The sequence below is a fragment of the Morchella importuna genome, assembly GCF_003444635.1.
Source record: "Morchella importuna strain M04M26 chromosome Unknown Morimp01GS002, whole genome shotgun sequence".
In the NCBI taxonomy this organism is placed as follows: domain Eukaryota; kingdom Fungi; phylum Ascomycota; class Pezizomycetes; order Pezizales; family Morchellaceae; genus Morchella; species Morchella importuna.
In genome coordinates, this window is record NW_025763399.1 from 1022917 (window position 1) to 1040074 (window position 17158).

General features: G+C 47.8%; 7 protein-coding genes across 7 annotated transcripts; 6 read left to right on the forward strand and 1 right to left on the reverse strand.

Moving 5' to 3' along the window:
* LAJ45_01166 (uncharacterized protein) lies at positions 1 to 786 on the forward strand (the record flags this gene model as incomplete). Its single annotated transcript, XM_046110764.1, has 1 exon — positions 1 to 786. The coding sequence occupies one exon, from the start codon at positions 1 to 3 to the stop codon at positions 784 to 786; it is 786 nt and encodes a 261-aa protein (XP_045975942.1).
* A 1166-nt stretch (positions 787 to 1952) lies between these two features.
* On the forward strand, positions 1953 to 3226 carry LAJ45_01167 (uncharacterized protein; the record flags this gene model as incomplete). The annotated part of the gene is made up of 2 exons (XM_046110765.1): positions 1953 to 2986; positions 3049 to 3226. The coding sequence occupies 2 exons, from the start codon at positions 1953 to 1955 to the stop codon at positions 3224 to 3226; spliced, it is 1212 nt and encodes a 403-aa protein (XP_045975943.1).
* A 1616-nt stretch (positions 3227 to 4842) lies between these two features.
* On the forward strand, positions 4843 to 6525 carry LAJ45_01168 (uncharacterized protein; the record flags this gene model as incomplete). The annotated part of the gene is made up of 2 exons (XM_046110766.1): positions 4843 to 5203; positions 5261 to 6525. 2 exons carry the CDS (start codon positions 4843 to 4845, stop codon positions 6523 to 6525), a joined length of 1626 nt encoding a protein of 541 aa, XP_045975944.1.
* Positions 6526 to 9301: 2776 nt separating this feature from the next.
* LAJ45_01169 (uncharacterized protein) lies at positions 9302 to 9889 on the forward strand (the record flags this gene model as incomplete). Its single annotated transcript, XM_046110767.1, has 1 exon — positions 9302 to 9889. One exon carries the CDS (start codon positions 9302 to 9304, stop codon positions 9887 to 9889), a length of 588 nt encoding a protein of 195 aa, XP_045975945.1.
* A 712-nt stretch (positions 9890 to 10601) lies between these two features.
* Positions 10602 to 11437, forward strand: LAJ45_01170 (uncharacterized protein; the record flags this gene model as incomplete). Its single annotated transcript, XM_046110768.1, has 3 exons — positions 10602 to 10689; positions 10755 to 10859; positions 11127 to 11437. The coding sequence occupies 3 exons, from the start codon at positions 10602 to 10604 to the stop codon at positions 11435 to 11437; spliced, it is 504 nt and encodes a 167-aa protein (XP_045975946.1).
* Positions 11438 to 12744: 1307 nt separating this feature from the next.
* LAJ45_01171 (uncharacterized protein) lies at positions 12745 to 13475 on the reverse strand (the record flags this gene model as incomplete). The annotated part of the gene is made up of 2 exons (XM_046110769.1): positions 12745 to 13069; positions 13135 to 13475. The coding sequence occupies 2 exons, from the start codon at positions 13473 to 13475 to the stop codon at positions 12745 to 12747; spliced, it is 666 nt and encodes a 221-aa protein (XP_045975947.1).
* A 645-nt stretch (positions 13476 to 14120) lies between these two features.
* LAJ45_01172 (uncharacterized protein) lies at positions 14121 to 15877 on the forward strand (the record flags this gene model as incomplete). The annotated part of the gene is made up of 2 exons (XM_046110770.1): positions 14121 to 15264; positions 15387 to 15877. 2 exons carry the CDS (start codon positions 14121 to 14123, stop codon positions 15875 to 15877), a joined length of 1635 nt encoding a protein of 544 aa, XP_045975948.1.
* Positions 15878 to 17158: the final 1281 nt, after the last annotated feature.

Genomic DNA, 17158 nt, shown 5'->3' on the forward strand with positions numbered 1-17158 from the left:
ATGCCAAATACCAAGCCCCGCCGACAGCCATCGGCATTCGAGCGTGAGCTGAATTCTGAAATTCGCGCCCTCCGTAAAGTTCATAATGGGAACAATAACCGTTTGCGTCATCTTTATAATTACATACACGGACCACGCCCCTCTACCGGTATCTCTCTCGCCTCATTCTTGATGGCTCGGGCGCACCTCCCAACCTCTGAGTATCCCGACGAGGCCACAATGGCAAAGAACGCCATTGCAGAGATCTTGGAAATCCAAAGCAAGATACCAGCACTCCAAAAGGATTACGATCGATTGCTCTCGCATCGTAGTGCGTTGAGGGCCCAGTTGGAGGACGAGGAGAGGGACCGTGGGTTGGAAGGACAGATGGTGGATAATTCCAACTGTGGGTATGAGGAGCACCACCATCTCTTAAACTCCACGCCCGCGGAGGAAGAAACTCTTCATCAAGCCTTTATCGCCGGAGACTATAGCGTCAGCAGCGACTTCGCAGCAATGCCTGGCCCATTTGAAGATCCTTTTCCGGCCAGTAATGAACAGTACCAAGAGCCACCCGCGGTGCTGACTGCTGAGGAATGGCACATGGCCATGATGCTGCAGACCGAGCTTGGAATCGAGTGGACCCCGAACGGCGCCCAGAGCGAGAGTGCCGGAGAACAAGCTTCCGCAAACGACGGGCCCACGCACGAGAACGGCGGAGACACTACGGACTTCGATACTATGCGGCAGTTACTCGAGACGTTTCCGGATCAGGAGGTTGGGATGATGGAGCTGTTAAATGCTTAGGGGAGGGTAGTGATGTTGGAGTAAAAGCTGAGGGGGGTGGAGGAGAGGGTTACAATTTGAATTTTATGTTCGAGTCGTCGGCTGCATGTATTTAGTATCATTATCCCCGCAGCTTTCGTGTGCGTGGAAATATTTGGAGGAAATCTGGGGGTAATGGGAAGAAGAATGGGAACTTGGTTGGTAGTAAAGAGATCTGAGTGGTGGTAGAAAAAGTAAACGTCTTTCATTCTGCGATAGTTTTCTCTTCGTTGTCGTGATTGATCACTCTGGCTAAATCCATATGTGACATTAATACTGTTTCTCGACTTTGCCCAGCCCCATCCTGGCTGAAATCTGGTTTTCAAGGCGACTCCGGGCCCTTGGATATCCACTCTCCTATCATCATATCAAGTTGCAGATCTGGGCTGAAGATACCACCACGGGGCTTGGTCATGGATAACACAACTCGTGAGACCGCCTTTAGGAATGATTATATAATAGGTGAGAGATGATGATAAATAACGGAGCTTAGGTGCTTATGTATTTAACTAATACATGTTAAAGACACAGATCATTTTAATACAACCTGCTACCAAGCCCTTCCCTAAACCACCTTCTCTTACTAGCAACGTAAGAACTCCACCTACTTGTCGGCTCTCATCTTTGTCCTTTACCCAGGTGTGCAATGTGTTACAATCTACCAGAGATGCTGCGAAAGGTCTCGATCCAATGACTAAAGCAATACTTTCGATCCCATGGGGTGCAATTCTCGCCACATAATCCAAACTTGATGATCAATTGAAGTTAACGGATATGTCGAAGGTTTCCCCCTGAGCTTTTTCTAGACGTACCAAGAGATTCTAGCATGATTAGAATAACGTGGGTACTCGCAGAACCTTCAAGACGCAGCTTATTCCCACGCCTTCGCAACCACTTTAGAGTTTCAAGTCACTATAGCCGGCGACTTGAAACTCATCAAGATATCAACAGTCTCCACTCGAAATAAAATAATTCTCATAAAACGTACTCTCCCCGCCCTTTAATCTTCCTCCATCATCAGCTACATCCATCCCAAACACCAAAACAAATACCACAACCACCAGCTTCTACCAACTTCTAACTCCAGAAAAATCCATATCTAGAAATATCCACAAACTACCACACAAAAACATCCAAACGGAATAACCATGGCATCCCCAAACCCACAGAGGTCCACCACTACCACCCCCGCAGCCACCGCTAAAACACTCCAACGCCGCCCCGCCCGCCGCGACATGTCCAACCCCGACCCCACCATCCGCCGCGTCCCCATCCCCAGCATGCTTCGCTCTGTCACTATTCAACCTCGCCCTCGCCCCACCCCACCCCCTCCCTCTCCGGTGCCTGGGAGTCCTAGAGGCCCCTACACACCCTTCGCCAACCGCGGTCCCTACGTCGTGGGCGATCCGGGGCCGTATTGGCTGCGTCTTGACGACTTGGAAGTAGAGCCTGAGAGTAGCCCAACGAAGTTAGAGAGACGAAAGACGTTTGCAGATAGGGGGCCTTACGTGATCGAGAGTAAAGTGAAAGCCGATGTCATCCCGGATAGGAGCCCGACGGTGTCGCCGGTCTCGATGTTGGAGTTGCCACGGTTTGATATTGACAGTCGAGTGTCACTTGCGGAGGCTTCGGAGGTCAGTGTGCGTAGCATTAAAAGCTCTATTCACGAGATAGACAGTAGAACAATACACCTTCCTGGCTCTCCCCCAAACACCACCAACGCCCAAACAGCGAGGTCAAACCACTATAACCACCCCACCCTGGAGCACGACGAAGGCCGTTTTGAAGACCCCATCGAAGACGACGGCCGCTTCGACGACCCTATGATACCCATGCGCAACGTTCTCACACGTTCCGGCACAATCCGCCAAGAACCAGTCCCCGACCCCATAAGAAGGGCCCCGAACATGCCGCGCTCGCAGTCACTGTACATGTTCCCCACAGTCTCTCCCCTTCCTGCTGCGTACTCGCTCACGTATGAAGAGCGGTTTGACATCTTTACTGGATTTGATGGTGTCGGGAGGGCGAGGACGCCTTTTGAAGACGAAAGTGATGAGGGGAGCTCGGTGGTGGCGGAGGCGAGTTTGACGCGGGAGAGTACACCGGTATGTCCTCCGGTTGGGGGGAAGAGAGAGAGCAGGGTGGAGAGGATGCCGTCGAATCCGGACTTTGGGCCGGTGAGGTTTGAGAGGAGTAGGGCGGGGTTGAGCTTTTTGGACTTTGATGAGTTTGAGGGGGAATTAGGATGGTTTCCCGAGAGAGAGAAGTTGGAGAGGGGACGAGTGAGATTGGTGGAGAGGAGACGGAGGTGCCAGTGGCGTTGGTGGAGGAGAGGTTGAGGAAGCCGAAGTTGAAGCATAGGATTAAGCATTTGAGTGCGAAGATCACTATGGCTGTGGACAGAATGAGGAGGAGCGAGTGAGCGTCCTATGTGGTGGACCTTAGTGGTTTGTTGAGTTGTTTTATGAAGGATTGAGATCTTGCGAGGACAATTAGATGAGGGAACAGGACCGTTATTGAGAAAATTGTTTTTGCTTTAAGACATTAGAGGTACTTTGGAATTAAGTTTAGGACATTACCTGGAATAAAATGCGAAAAGAAAACTTTGAAAACCTCCTCTGGCAGTTGAGAAGCCAAGATCGAGTGATATTCTGTGACCGAATCCTGTCTGTGTAACATCGATCACCAAATCGCACTCACCCCCCAACTGAAAACAACAGAAACAAACATCAGGTTTTTTCTCGAGACCGATGTTTAAATAGCGGTTCTAGGGTCAAATTGGACTTGAAGTTGGATTATATTCACTATTTTGTTCTACTGGCGAATATCAAATTTGGGAACCCAACTAGAGATGGCTGTGAGTGAAGCAGTTCGGGAAGGAGGACAAGAGCTCGAGAAGACCTTTCTGGCCCCAACTTCTCAAACATAATTTGTTTTCCTATGATCGAGACTAGAGCAGTGAATCCCTCCTATCCGTTCGGCTTCGTCTCACAAAAGTAGAACGCTCTGATATAGCTTTCATGATTGGATCCTCGGGAGTCTTGGGTTGGACGGATTATTGCGCCTGCGCGGAGGTGGATGTTTTGGGTTTAATTGAATCTTTGTCCTGAAGGAAAATCTCTAAGGGACCTATGTCTGACAATAACGGAGATGGCTCTTCGGTACGGTAGCTACTTTCATTCGGATGTGGGGCTCTGGAACATTCACGAAGTATCACGAAGTGTTTTATCAGTATCTTCGGAGTGGGCTATTTAGATCTGGAGTGCCTGAAGACTATCCTATAAGTCCTTGTAGAATCAAACTAATTGCAGCGTTTGCCGCACCTGTAGGTAGCAATTGATGATTCTTTTTAAAAACTCCAGTGTCAGCGATCAGGATTAAATTTATAGTTTACCGCTGAAACTTTGAGTGACTTGGGGTTATCCTTGCGGAGCTGGGAAATCCCGATATATATCCTACTTGAATGAGCTGGTTTATGCACGAAAAATCATAAATAAAAGTATAACCTGACCTCGGAGATCAAGCACAAGAAAATGTGGGTTGTTCAAAATTCTGAGTATCATTTCCCATCGTCCCTTCCCTCCTGATTTAATGCCAATTCCAAATTTATCCACTGAGCCTCGTTGTACCCTCCAGTAAAAAAACAAGCCCACTACAACACACCTCCAAAAACATCAAATAACAAAACAACAAAAGCAGAAGATGTCGATCCGTTGACATCTTTTGAACAAAACTCATAACAGAAACCTCTGGACGGAAAGAGCCGGGGTTGAGCCACCCCCGATGACGACGGCAATGGAAGACTCTCTAACTGGGTTTGACTGGGATACACATATTGCTACACTTGACAGTACGACACAACCTCCCAGACTCTATTCCCTCTCTTCTTTCCCTGAAACCTGTCCATCTGACCTCTCTCATCTTTCTCCCCTATCCGTGTTATCTGTCACCCCCTTCCCCGGTTCATTTACTTGTCTTCTGCTTTTCCCCCACCTTCTCTGTCCTCTCTACAAATCTATCTGTTCTCACCGAGAAATCATGGCAGATGAAGAATTCACAGCCTGGCCATGGTCAATGGTTGATAACGAACAATTCACTGTACTTTCAGATGGAATTGAACATGGGGTGGATTGGGACCCAGAGGGAGTAGTTCCTGCGGATCACCCTCCGGATGATATGCCACAGGCCACAGATGTCAGGTTTCCCCAAGATCATTCACACTTTGAGCAAGCGTTCTTTCAAGACTTCGACGCCGGTCTCCCTCAAACAGTGACTCCCGCTGAACTTCATTACGGCTTCGACGCATCAGCTGTGCACGATGGGCCATTTAACATAACTCCTACCATTCGGAATAATGTTGAGCCATTTTTTCGTCGTCCTACTGAGTTGGGGTTTACTGGTTAGTTCACCCCATACTTTAGTCTCTACGCCCCCCGCCGCTCTAACATTAAAGTAGGTCACTATGGGGGTTACGGGAACAACATTGGAGAGTTCCATTATCATTCAGACGTCTTTTCCCACCCACTTGAATTCCAAAATCTATGCTGGACGCCCAGCCAAGGCACAGAAAGTGATGACCCGCTCAATTCATCTGTGGAACAATCATTTTTTCATGCTCGGGAACGTCACTTGGGGAAGGGTGAATGGAATGCTGATGAAAGCTTTGTTGGCGAAGATGCTATCGAAGATGGTATAGATGAAGGACAGTCCCAATGTTCCGAAGAAGTAACGTCACCTAAACCAATCGCGCAATCACATCATCTGAACGGGTGCGGACCGGAGGTTAAGAAGAGACGAAATAAGGGTGAACCGGTGGAGAAAAGGACATGTAAATTGTGTGGAGTGGTGCTTTCGCACTCCACCTCCCTGAAACGACATTACGCCCAACATTTATCTACTCCTCAACACTTTACCGCTTCCCAAATTCTAATCGCGGAGGAGTATTGTGCGATGGGGAAGCCTCTCACCCGTTGCAAATACTGCGCGCTCTTATCGAATAGACCGGCCTCAATCGCCGTGCACGAACGAACACACGCGGAAGGAATCAATATCACCAAATGCCTAACCTGTGGTGTTGTGTTGACGAGCGCACATATTCGCAAGGAGCACATGAGAAGTCACAAAAAAGACTTGCGGGGAACGTTTATGCGAGATGGCTGTCATAGGAGCAGGACTACCTTTGATAAGGAGGACGAGTACGACTTCAACTACACAGGCATCGATCCTGTTGAGGATCCAGCCGAAACTGAAGTCAGGAGCGCATACGAGTGCCGCCTATGTGCGGCGGTCCTTGTGAGCCGAGCCTTGAGGAGGCGCCATTATTCGGTGCATAAAGACATTGAGGAAGGCGGTGATAGAAAAATGGTTGATAAGCACCTTGCGAAGTCAGCAACGGAGGAACCAGACGGCGAAGAAGAAGGTCCCAATTGCGGTGCCACACAAGTTATACTATCACGTTTTCGGTGTCAGATGTGTGGAGTCGCCTTTAAAACAAGGTATTTTATGCAGAAACACCAGGCACTGCATTATGAAGGGGAAGAAAATGATATCGCAAAGAAAAGAAAACTAGACATCTCCGACAACGGCGATTCGGGGAATGACGAGCCGAGCGAGGTACAGCGGCAAAAGGTCAACAGCGGCGCCAAGCGTGTGAAAGGAACACTTCCAGCGCCGGAAATGCTAATGCGAGCTAAGGATAAGGATGGACGATTGGAAAATTAAAATTGAGGGTGAGTTGTTGGTTGTCGATGGTTTTTCCTCTGGGTCCTACGTGGGGTATTGTTTTTTTATGGGATCAGCACTTCGCACAAGATTGCCAGGTTATTGGGAATGGGGGCCGCTAAGGAACGGGTTGGCAGTGGTGGAAATTCTTGTGGGATTAGTGAGGGTTGAAGCGCGTTGGTTGTTTCAAGAGCATTCAGTGTTAATGGAAATCTTAGATGCGGGTGAATATATCTTCCTTCTCGTCATATTCTTTTCTTTTTCAGGTTTCACGGGAGATGAATATTGTGGTGACATATCTAGCTGGTTTTTTCAGTGGGAGGAAGATCATTGTGCGTGGTATCATAGTCGTATTTTACGGCAGCAAATAGTGGAAGAATTTCTGTTTATCTCTTTTCTGGGGTTGTCTTCGCCAACATCTGTCTTTCTAGTATGTTTGCTTTTCGCAGTTTTTCCGGTTAGCAGGCCACAGAAGGGTTCAGTCGATTTCTCACATTATAATATTCTTTCGTTTTTCTTGATCTTTGTAATTTACACACGTACGTTCTGTCGACTATATACATAGCTCAAGGAGGGAGTACGTCTGAATCTTGTAGCTAGCACCCCCCGGCCACGCCAGTACTGTTGATATGTTCCTTTGTGTTTAGATCATTTCCGAAGATATACTCGTAGTCATCATGTCATAACAGTAGTCAATGTTTTAGCATGAATTTTACTGTTTCCATACTTGTTATAAATTATAGCATCACGGTATCTTGCAGTTAATGAAACTCGGTTGAAACAGAAATATGCGCGATGATAGGTTCCAGAAGTGAGCTGACTACTTGTGCATCGTACTTTCCAATTTAGTTCTGCACCTCCATGTAGGCACCTCACTGCTCATATGTTCATATGTATGATACTAGTAGAAAGTTGGTGGGTAATTGGGCGGGTGAAGAGAGAACTGAGAGGTACCTACATGTGGGGGGTCTATGTACCATAGAACTCTTTGTAATATCGAAATATGTGGCCCTTCTACTATGGCAGTATGGAGGGAATTACGTATACCACTCGGACTCGGGACCACGGAGAAATAAGGACTGTACGGGTATGAATTAAACAAAAAAAAAAAAAAAAAAAAGGACTGTACGGGTTTGTAGTCACGAGTGATATCTCATGATGCACATCTGGCTAATAGAGGATACATACCGCCCATTACATTAGGCTAACGTAGGCTGTGATCTGTGGGTAATACAGAAACATTTCCTATCTATTCAGTTCTATCAAAATCTCCGGCTATGGTAAAACAAAAAGAGAGAGAAACCATAATGATATATGCAAATATGCCGATGGGGAACCTTTTCAACCTGGAGATGACTTAGAATAACAGCCGTACTACGAGGTCGAGAATAATGTAATATCGGAAGTGGTAGGTCTTTCAAACTGATGGAACTTGAAAGCTTGTTTCATGGGCGAAGCGCAGAGCTTGAAAATCAACTTTGGAAGATCGGACGTAGTTTCACGCTCTCCGCGCTTTCCGATGAAAGCAGATAGATTCTAGCAAATATTGAGCAATGATGCGTTAGAGTAACAGGTACTACGGGGAGTTGGCCATGAAAGCTACCCCCAGGCTCCCAACCGACTGATAATCAGTGAATATGTCTTGGCCGAGGTTGACGACCACGAGGGTACTACTCACCACAAGGCCTACCGGTTGGGCAGAAAAGAGAAGGGCAGAGCTAATCTTGCAGAAACATCCATTTATTAAGTGTTTCAGAAGTGTAAAACCCGTGTACGATCTGAAGACATAGCAAGGCAAAAAATGAAGTGGTAACTCAACGTCTTGTATTCTCTCACTGTTTTGATGACTAAAATAATGTAAACCTATGAAGATCGCTCCCAATGAACATATATAATTTCTATTCTAATGTTCCCTTGCCAGAACTAGCACAACCACGCACTGCTGCATCCCGCTCCTCCGGATTACCCACTCATCTATGTAAGCCCAATGCGCGTTAGAACCAAGCCCACAAAACGCAACTGATACTCTGTTCTGCCCAGAAATAATGGCAGTGGACGTAGAAGCGGTTTAGAGTCGAAAGCTGAAAATTCAAGAACTCCGGGGCTAAGGGTGCAGATGGATAAAACTCCCAATCGTTGGCCGAATTCAAGATAACGAAGCCCTCGAGAGCGGGGGAGCTGTTGTAGCTGTATATTCCTCGTATAAACTACCATTCTCTTCGGCCATAGCATTCCAGCGTAGAAGAAAACTGATAACACGTCGTGGAACTCATACAACGTCACCAAATCTACCCCACGCTCTAGCTATCCCCGGTCAGTAAAATCTTCAAAACCTTAATATATCGATCACCCTTAATCAGCAAGACTCCCGCAGAAACACCCAATATCCCAACCCAATATCACCAGGCAGCCTTAACGTATTAAAATCGCAGTTGTTGAGCCGTGCACCGATCACCAGAAACGACTCGCCCTGATAATGCTGAACGCTGAGAGAAACCGCGCTGAGTAAGTAAGCCAAGCTTTAGCAGTCGCGATAACCCACACCCACATACTCCCACCAACCACATAAATACCGTGAGGAGCATTAAAGATTGACTCACTGTCCATTCCCACCATCCACATACGCACTGTTCTCCCAATGTCGACCGAGAAGGAAATAATGATCAATATGGCGTCCGAATAGTTCGACCCTTCAAGTACAATTGGCGTCCCCCTCCATACCGACCCTTTGATAACGGTGAATGCTAACGCTGAAGATACAGCAATGAATACAGCAATGACCGAGCCCCTTCTTTCCACCGCCACGGCCGACACCCACCCTTCTGAGGCGCCTGACGTTCCGCAAGATCCTGATCAGGATGAGACCACGGTTGTTGCTAATCCTACGAAGCAACGGCCAACTTGCGAACTATGCGGAGAATACTTCACTCGTAACTCAGGACTTTACCGGCACTGGGTATATCACCTGAACAAACCTCCAACCGATGCGGCTGGGGTAAAGTGGCTTGCGCGTGCACCGCAAGGCGCCAAAAGGTTTTACTGCCGAAGATGCCCACGGTACTACGGCCGCAAAAACATGTTTGAGAACCACATCAACAAACACCAGAAGTCTGATCAGCAGTGCAAGGGCAAGAAGGCCCATGTGATGCCTATGTACACCGAAGGCGCTATTTCCAGTCCAACAATGCCTAGCCCTGGGGATGTTGAACGGGCACTCTCAAATAAGATGGGAGACGCCCTCGAGTTGGTATCAGATACCGCTACTCAGGCTGCGGCAATCCTTCACTCATGGCAGTTTCTGAATCCAAGTGAGCTCATGCTCATTATCCATTTCTTTGGCAATTCATTACTTACCTCCACATAGGTTCGTCATAGACAGCTACTAGTTTGCCCTATACCGGGATATCCCCATAGGCGATGGTGAACGATAGAATGGAGGTATCTTCGGACAACCCTGAGGACTAGGAGACCATGAGTCTGGGTTGAGGCGGGCATGCTTGTAGGGGTTGTGATAGAATAGTCGAAAGTAGGGTGCGAGATCGTTTCGTTATTTGCTTTTCTGGGGTTTACGTCAGTAGTTAGTTGATACTTGTTAAAAATGAAAAGATTAGGTGTACCTTGCTCTGGTGCCCCCTTCCGTTCGAGTGTTTGAAAGTGACAAAGGGCCTCCATATTTTGTTCAAAGTGATAAAGACTCTCCTACCACACGTAGTACCACGACCCGGCATAGACGACCGTTCAGACTCTATCGTAGAACTCGTATATCGTTCAGACAAAACCTTCAAAACCTAGAGATACGGGCCCTGTTGACCCACACCCATACCGAAACCACTATCTCAAACCAACACCACAAAGCATCTCCAACATATCGAAAGTCCGGTTGTTACAAGGAAGCCACATCACGATCACCACAAGCGACTCGTCTGGAGAATCATGAACGCGGAGAAGAAGATTGACGGGGTAAGGAAGATGGGGCCGGCGGTCATGATGAACCCACTCCCCTACCTCTAACAACGCAAAACACGATAACCCGCTCATCCCACCAACTATCCAAACTTCATCGAAAGGTACAAAAAATGGTGAGGAACGGTAATGCTACACGTCGTCGTACAGCTGCAGGAGATACAGCCGCAGCTGGTGAAAACCCAACTGGTTCTTCGAGCGGTAGGTCCCTAATCGATCATACTTTGCCGATGTTGTATAGGACTAGACCTAACCTTTGGCTGTAGCACCCCTTCCGCCTGTCCCCTCCGTCCCATCGGCCGGGGCGGGTGGTATCCCTCCGGCCACAGACAACGCACGCCTCCCCCGCAACCGGGTGTTTTCGAAGCCAAGTGGGCGAAAACGGCACCTTGTAACACACCTAAACGCCCCCCCCTCCAACAGAGGAAGGCAAAGCGCAACCCCAGAGGCTGATGGCTGGAATGACGTTCCCTACTTGCGAGATTTGTCCTCGCTATTATGCACGTCACAACCATCATATAGACCACATGCTCAAGCACCACGGCATTGACCTCATGGTTAAGGTCACGCCTATTGCCACGCCAGATTGGCTCATTTGCAAAATCGAATTCCTAGGGTGTCGGCTAACATGTGCACAGTCAGTATCCCTAAATACACTGGGAAGAGCGGTGAGAAACCTTCTGGCCTTGTAGCATTCTTTGATACTCCTGGCAAAGGCTCGCATACGTTTACACAGGTGGCAATAGCTGGTCAGCACGACGTCGAGAAGGAGACCGGAGACTGTTCTCAACCTTCAAACATTACGGTTCGTGATGCTATCGACACATCTGGTAACGGCGGTCCGCCCTATTGTTCTCGCACCGGCGTTGACGAGGGCAGCTACGCCCGTGGAGTCCTACGTCCCTACTTTGTCTTTGGGGAGGAGGAGTATTGGGTACAGCCGTGCTAGGAGGTTTGGCATTAAGAAATTTCAAATGACGTTAGAAGGTTATCGCCGGTGGTTTTAGCTTCTTTTGTCCGCAGCCTGCGTCAGTAGTTAGTCGATATGGGTCACCGAAATGACATGATTTGGCGTACCTCGTGCCTCTTTCTTTTCCGGTATTTGGAATAGCAGCAAGCCTTCCATAGTTGACTCAAAGTGATAAAATGTTTTTTTTCTTTCATACTCTGTAGCGGAAGGTGAGGTTGAAGTGCGGTCACTTTCTTACCCGGTCGAGGAGATCGTTATCTGCACGTGTTTCGAAGCGAAGGCCACACAGCAAGGATTGCCCAAATACCGTCGATCGACAAATTTGCGAAAATCCTGGCTTGAGAAGGTTCGGAGGCGAGGCCAGACCGCATCCATCCGACTAATAGGAGGCGGCATGGAGGACAATCGGGATACCTGTACGCCTTACTGGGCGAGGGCTTGAGCAATTCCTGAAAAATCAAAGTTCGTTTTCCCGGCCCTTCACACCAGATGTCTCTTTGGGAACTTACTCCATGACCCTCTGATGAGCGCTGAAGGAGAATAATGTTGGAAGGTCGGAAATAAAAAACGAGAGCACAAGCATAAGTAATGTCTTTTCTGGGACTATTTGTTTGTCGTTAATTTTACAAAGGACAGTTGAGTAATGGTGAGGGGCAGATCCGAAATTTCCAATACCGTACAAACGAAGCACGTATATCCCTATCTAACATCGAATGGTCTCTTAGAGGAACCCAAGTGGCTAGGCATTCTCTATATACGAAAGAAACATCTCATTGTCACCCCAGGGTTCAGGGGAGGTTATAACGGGAGATTGAAAAAATGGAGGTTTCTTGAAAGTTCGAGGTTGCATTATCATTATGCATATAGCACACATCTAAAAAAGCTTCAATGTGTTTATTGTTCATTTTCCTGCTCCTACTTCGAACGATTCTTTCTGGACCCAATTTTCTGTTTGGTGGGTAAAGCGCATTTGCAATTTCTATAAGGCAGGAATAAAATACAACCAGGCACCTAAACGTGGGCTAATGATTTTAAAATTTACGTTACTATCTAGGCCAATTATTACAAAAGATATTTGCTCTCGATCGAATAGAAAGGACAACATTCGATTATACTGCAAAAAGCACATGAGCCCCAAGGTCATCTTTAGAAACCTCCTATTTTCAGACGACCATGACTACAGGATTGACGGAAGATCACATTTTTGATACTCACAATGACAGATATCAGAGCAATCTCCAAGATCACACTATTCTGCTCTGCATCCTCGTTGCTCCCCTTATCGTTCACCACTCGTCACACCCTTCCCGTCTCCCCTCCTGCTCCTTCATCTCCTCCTGCTCCTTTCTCTCCTCCTGTGCTCTCATCTCCTTTCGCTCCCTCCTCTCTTCCTCCCTCTTCTTCTTCCTCCTCTCCCTCTCCCTCTCCGCCTCCACCCTTCTCTTCCTTCTCTCCTCCCTACACCAATCATCAAAGTTCTCCCTATCCTGCTCATCACTATCCTCATCAGCCACCTCCTCAATCCTAATTCCCGGACTCGAGCTCAATGTCCCCTTAGTGGCAAGCATCCACGCTGTATTCTCCCTCTGCTGCGCTCGATACTTCTCGTCACTGATCAACCGGTCATCAGCCGGGATGCCATCCCTCCTTAAATTGACCGACGAGTGCCGCCTGACAGGTGTACGACGCTGACGGCGGATGGGGTGGGGTGGATGTCGGGGATGAAGGGAGAGTCGAATGTGCCGTATTCGCGCTGTGGGCGGGCTGGGGTGACGACTGGCGCCGAGGAGGCTTCACCGGAGGTGGGGAGGGCGGTGCTTTGGGATGAGGCGGGAGGTGGAGATAAACGCCGTCTTGACGGACGTGGGAAAGATTGTGTCTTCGGAATGCGTGCTGAAGATCTTGTTTTTGGAGTGCGTGAAGAGGAGGGTGTGAATTCTGGAGGCCCCATGGCGGTTGATGGTACAGGCATCGAGGCCCGACGGTTAAGAGGAGTTTTGGGATCTGGAGCGGGCATGATGAGGTTTGATGTTTGCTTTGGCGGGGGATTCGCAGATATCTGTGCCTAGATGGAGATTGGTTAAGAAGGACGCTGGATTGTTTGTGGAGGTTGCCTAAATGTGATATGTTATTTGGGGGCAATAACAGCCCCCCCACCGACACAATAAAAAAAAAAGGAAAAGCTACTCTGGAAAGGCCTCTGCCAAGCCGAGCATGTGGGTACTGAAAATGTTTCCTTATATGGGAAATCATTTTCATTGAAAAACCGGGATCACTCGGAAATGGACTAGAAGTGAGGAATTATTTTCTATCGAGGATTTGATCAGTAGAAGGGAATATGGAGGTCCCGTTTGCTCTGGTTGCCTGGAATTATTGTCTGCTGGTATTTTCATGTTAATTCTGCTCGGATACGAAGATGTCCACTTGAATGTTATCTAGGGGTGGTGTATTCTCTACGTATAAATCGATTTTTACTTTTTTTCAAGTTAAATAATTTCACCTTTGAATACCAGGCCAACGAGCATTTTAATCATCTTTCAAGTCAATATATTCCGTCCTCTGGTCTCTATATATTTTCCCATGTTCCTCCACAGATACGAACCTCAACAGTTACTATCCACCCATACAAACACTTTAAACACAATCGCCAGAAATAGTCGAAATGCCTGAAGCACCAACCCGCCCCACTGCATCCAGCTTCTTCTCCACACCCCAACCGGCCCGGGAAATAGTCCCCGAACCACGCAAACGCATCCCTCTAGCACTCTTAGAACTCAACGGCGTCAGGGTCAATAGCTATCCAACAGTGGACACACCGCCGAAGAAGGCTTGGGCCAAAATCACTCCCGGGCGCATCACACTCGAGTCACCCCCCGTAGTGTTCGGGTATTCCATACCACCCTCCACACGCACCCCATCGGGACCCGTAAAAATACATGCACCAGGAAAAGGGAACCGTCCGCCGCCTGGTTTTCTGGAGGGGTCGGAGTCATCGAGGAGCTTCAAGAAAGGTCCCGTGTTTGGATATGAGATTGAGCAGAGTGATATTGTCTCAGATGAGGAATATGAGAACCAGAGTGAGGAGTTCGGTTTTGGACTTGTTTGCAGACTTGTGGGTAAGATATACTGCGATGACGAGCATGAAGCAGAATCTACCCCCTCCGAGATGGTCTCGAAGCCTGCAGGCGCATTATTAACCAGCAGCACCAACCCGAGCATGATAACCGATGTGGAGTATCTCAGGAAGGAACATTCCATTCCGCTGGGAAAGAGGGAGGTCCTCGCAAGGAATACCACCTTGGCGGTGGTAACCTCTCCTTTCTCATCACCGCCGGAATTTGAAAATAACGTCTGCTCCGAGTTTTTGGAAGTCACTGGCCATGACGGAGTTCTATCTGATCCCCCTTGCCCTTTCCTGGAGGTCAAAACCACCAGGACCTCCCGCATTCCACGCCTATCGCACAGAGAGAGCCCCATCAGCGAAGCCGTTATTCCCGACGCTGTGCCCACTGAAAGCAACCTAGTTTCACAAATAGGTCAGCCCCGCCCAGACGATAACATTCCAATCTACAAACTCATCTCTCCAGCCGGGGTTTGCCTACCTCTTCATCCCACCCCTCGTCCAGCTAGGATGCCAAGCCAACATAAACTAAGCAAGATCCCATCGGCTTTAGAGTCCTCAAGAGATATTGTACGCTTCAAGCCCAGTCCCATTCCCGCTGTGGGTTCTATCCCGGTGGTAGAGGTAGTACGTAAAGAAAATATTGCATCCCCAGAGTCCAATATCCCTGTCCCGACGGCTCAGCGTAAGGTTCTCCCACTTCCGAGAATGAAGGCTGGGAGAAGAGTTGGCAATTATGGAGGCGGAGGGTTTCGGGAGTGACTGCACGGACTGCTATTGTTGGACAGCTGCCGCCACCCGTGGTAGGCTCTGACCCCGATGGTGTGGTACTTCATGAATTTTCTGAATCTTCTCTAAACGATGATGAAGAGAAGGCAAAGGCCCACTGTTCATCATCCCAAACACACTCCATCCCTCTGCACCAGCTTTTGAAGTCCCAGGTACGCCCAGTCAGTTCTATCACCGCTAGAGAACCACCGAGTCTAAACCAGTTTGATCCCTACCTTCAGCTTTACTCCCAGAACTCGCAACTCCCTCCTCTATATCGGCGCAGGAGCGCATCGAACCCGTCCAAGCCTGTCTCCAATCTAGCACTAAAGCGTTGCGCCAGTATGCCAGCTCACGATACCCCTAACGTCTCGGGTAGTAAGAAATCAAGAGGGAAGAAGAAGTTGATTCAGCTCGCGCCCGTGAGAAAGCTGTTTGATATGAGACCGCCGCCTCCGACACCGGAGGAGGATAAGAATTTGCAATATTATGGATCGAGGTATGATTGGTGGCGTGGCATGAGGGTGTGATGAGGCGCAGCCGCAACTGTCCGTCGAAGGGGAAAGGTTTTTGGAGTATGTGTTGTGTTTCGGATTTAGTTTTTTTGCCGTTTTTTGATTTCTTGTCGTGGCTTTATGGGCTTTTTTTGCTTGTTCTTGTTTCTGAGTTTATGTTCTTCATAATAGATTTCTTTATAGCACAGGAATTAATCTGCATCCCGTGTAATATTTCACACCATCTTTTGTAGCCTCGGCCTTGCATGCATGTTATAGATTTGATTTGGAAATGTAGCGCATTGACACCGCCGTTATCAAAAATAAAAAAGAAGAAGCAAAAGAAAAGGTAAACACTTAACAATCACGAGCGGAGGTGCCCTCAGCCACTTATGCTACTCCTCTCTAAATTAACAATAGATGTGACCTCTATCCTATATTCCTTACGAAAGCCCGCGGGAATAGGAAATGGAGGAGCGAATTATAGATTATCCCTCATTACTGCATTACCTTAACTATAGGTTAATACGACTGTGCCAAGTGTACTATGTGAGTTAATGTTGATGGTTGCTATAATAGAGAATTTATAAGGCTACAAATATATTGACCAGACCTTTTAAGAAACGTAAAAGAGAAGAAAAAAAGGCGAAAGGGCGCAGTAAAGAGATGGACCTGGACGGTAAAGAACAACTAAATGACATGTAAATAGAACACGGATAAAAGTTAGGTAAAGGATGGGGAGACAGATTGTAGAAAATAGGACGTAAAATAATAAAAATACGCCTTTCCAATAGCCGTACCCCTGAAATGTGATCTACTTGTACCTTTTGCCAAACCACCATGCTACATCAACCCGGCATGGTGTGTAATGTACAAAGTCTCCAAAACACACTGGTTCAGTGGGCTTAAATACTACAATCTGTAGCCAGCCGAATAACCCCCAAACCATACAGCTGGCTGTTCAGCGAGTCCGTACGGGACCTGGTCTCTGAATTTGGCGTCACAACCACAATTACAACACTCCAGAGATGAATACCCGCCCACCTTCCCACGGTTCTAAACGCAGATACTATTATCCGAAAGAGAGGTAATGGGTTCCCATTCGATTTTACTACACCAAATGGTAATCCATAGCCATCATATGCCTCTTCATCTATACAAAATGTATACACCATATCGTGCTATTCTGCGTGGCCCATGAAGCTGAGATCTCCATTTTAATTCGGTAATTCTCCCCCAAAGCAGACAAATCGTTGCCATTTTAATCGTTTGTTTGTTTCTCCGGGTGTCCGCACATTGCATGTCGGGCTCACGTAT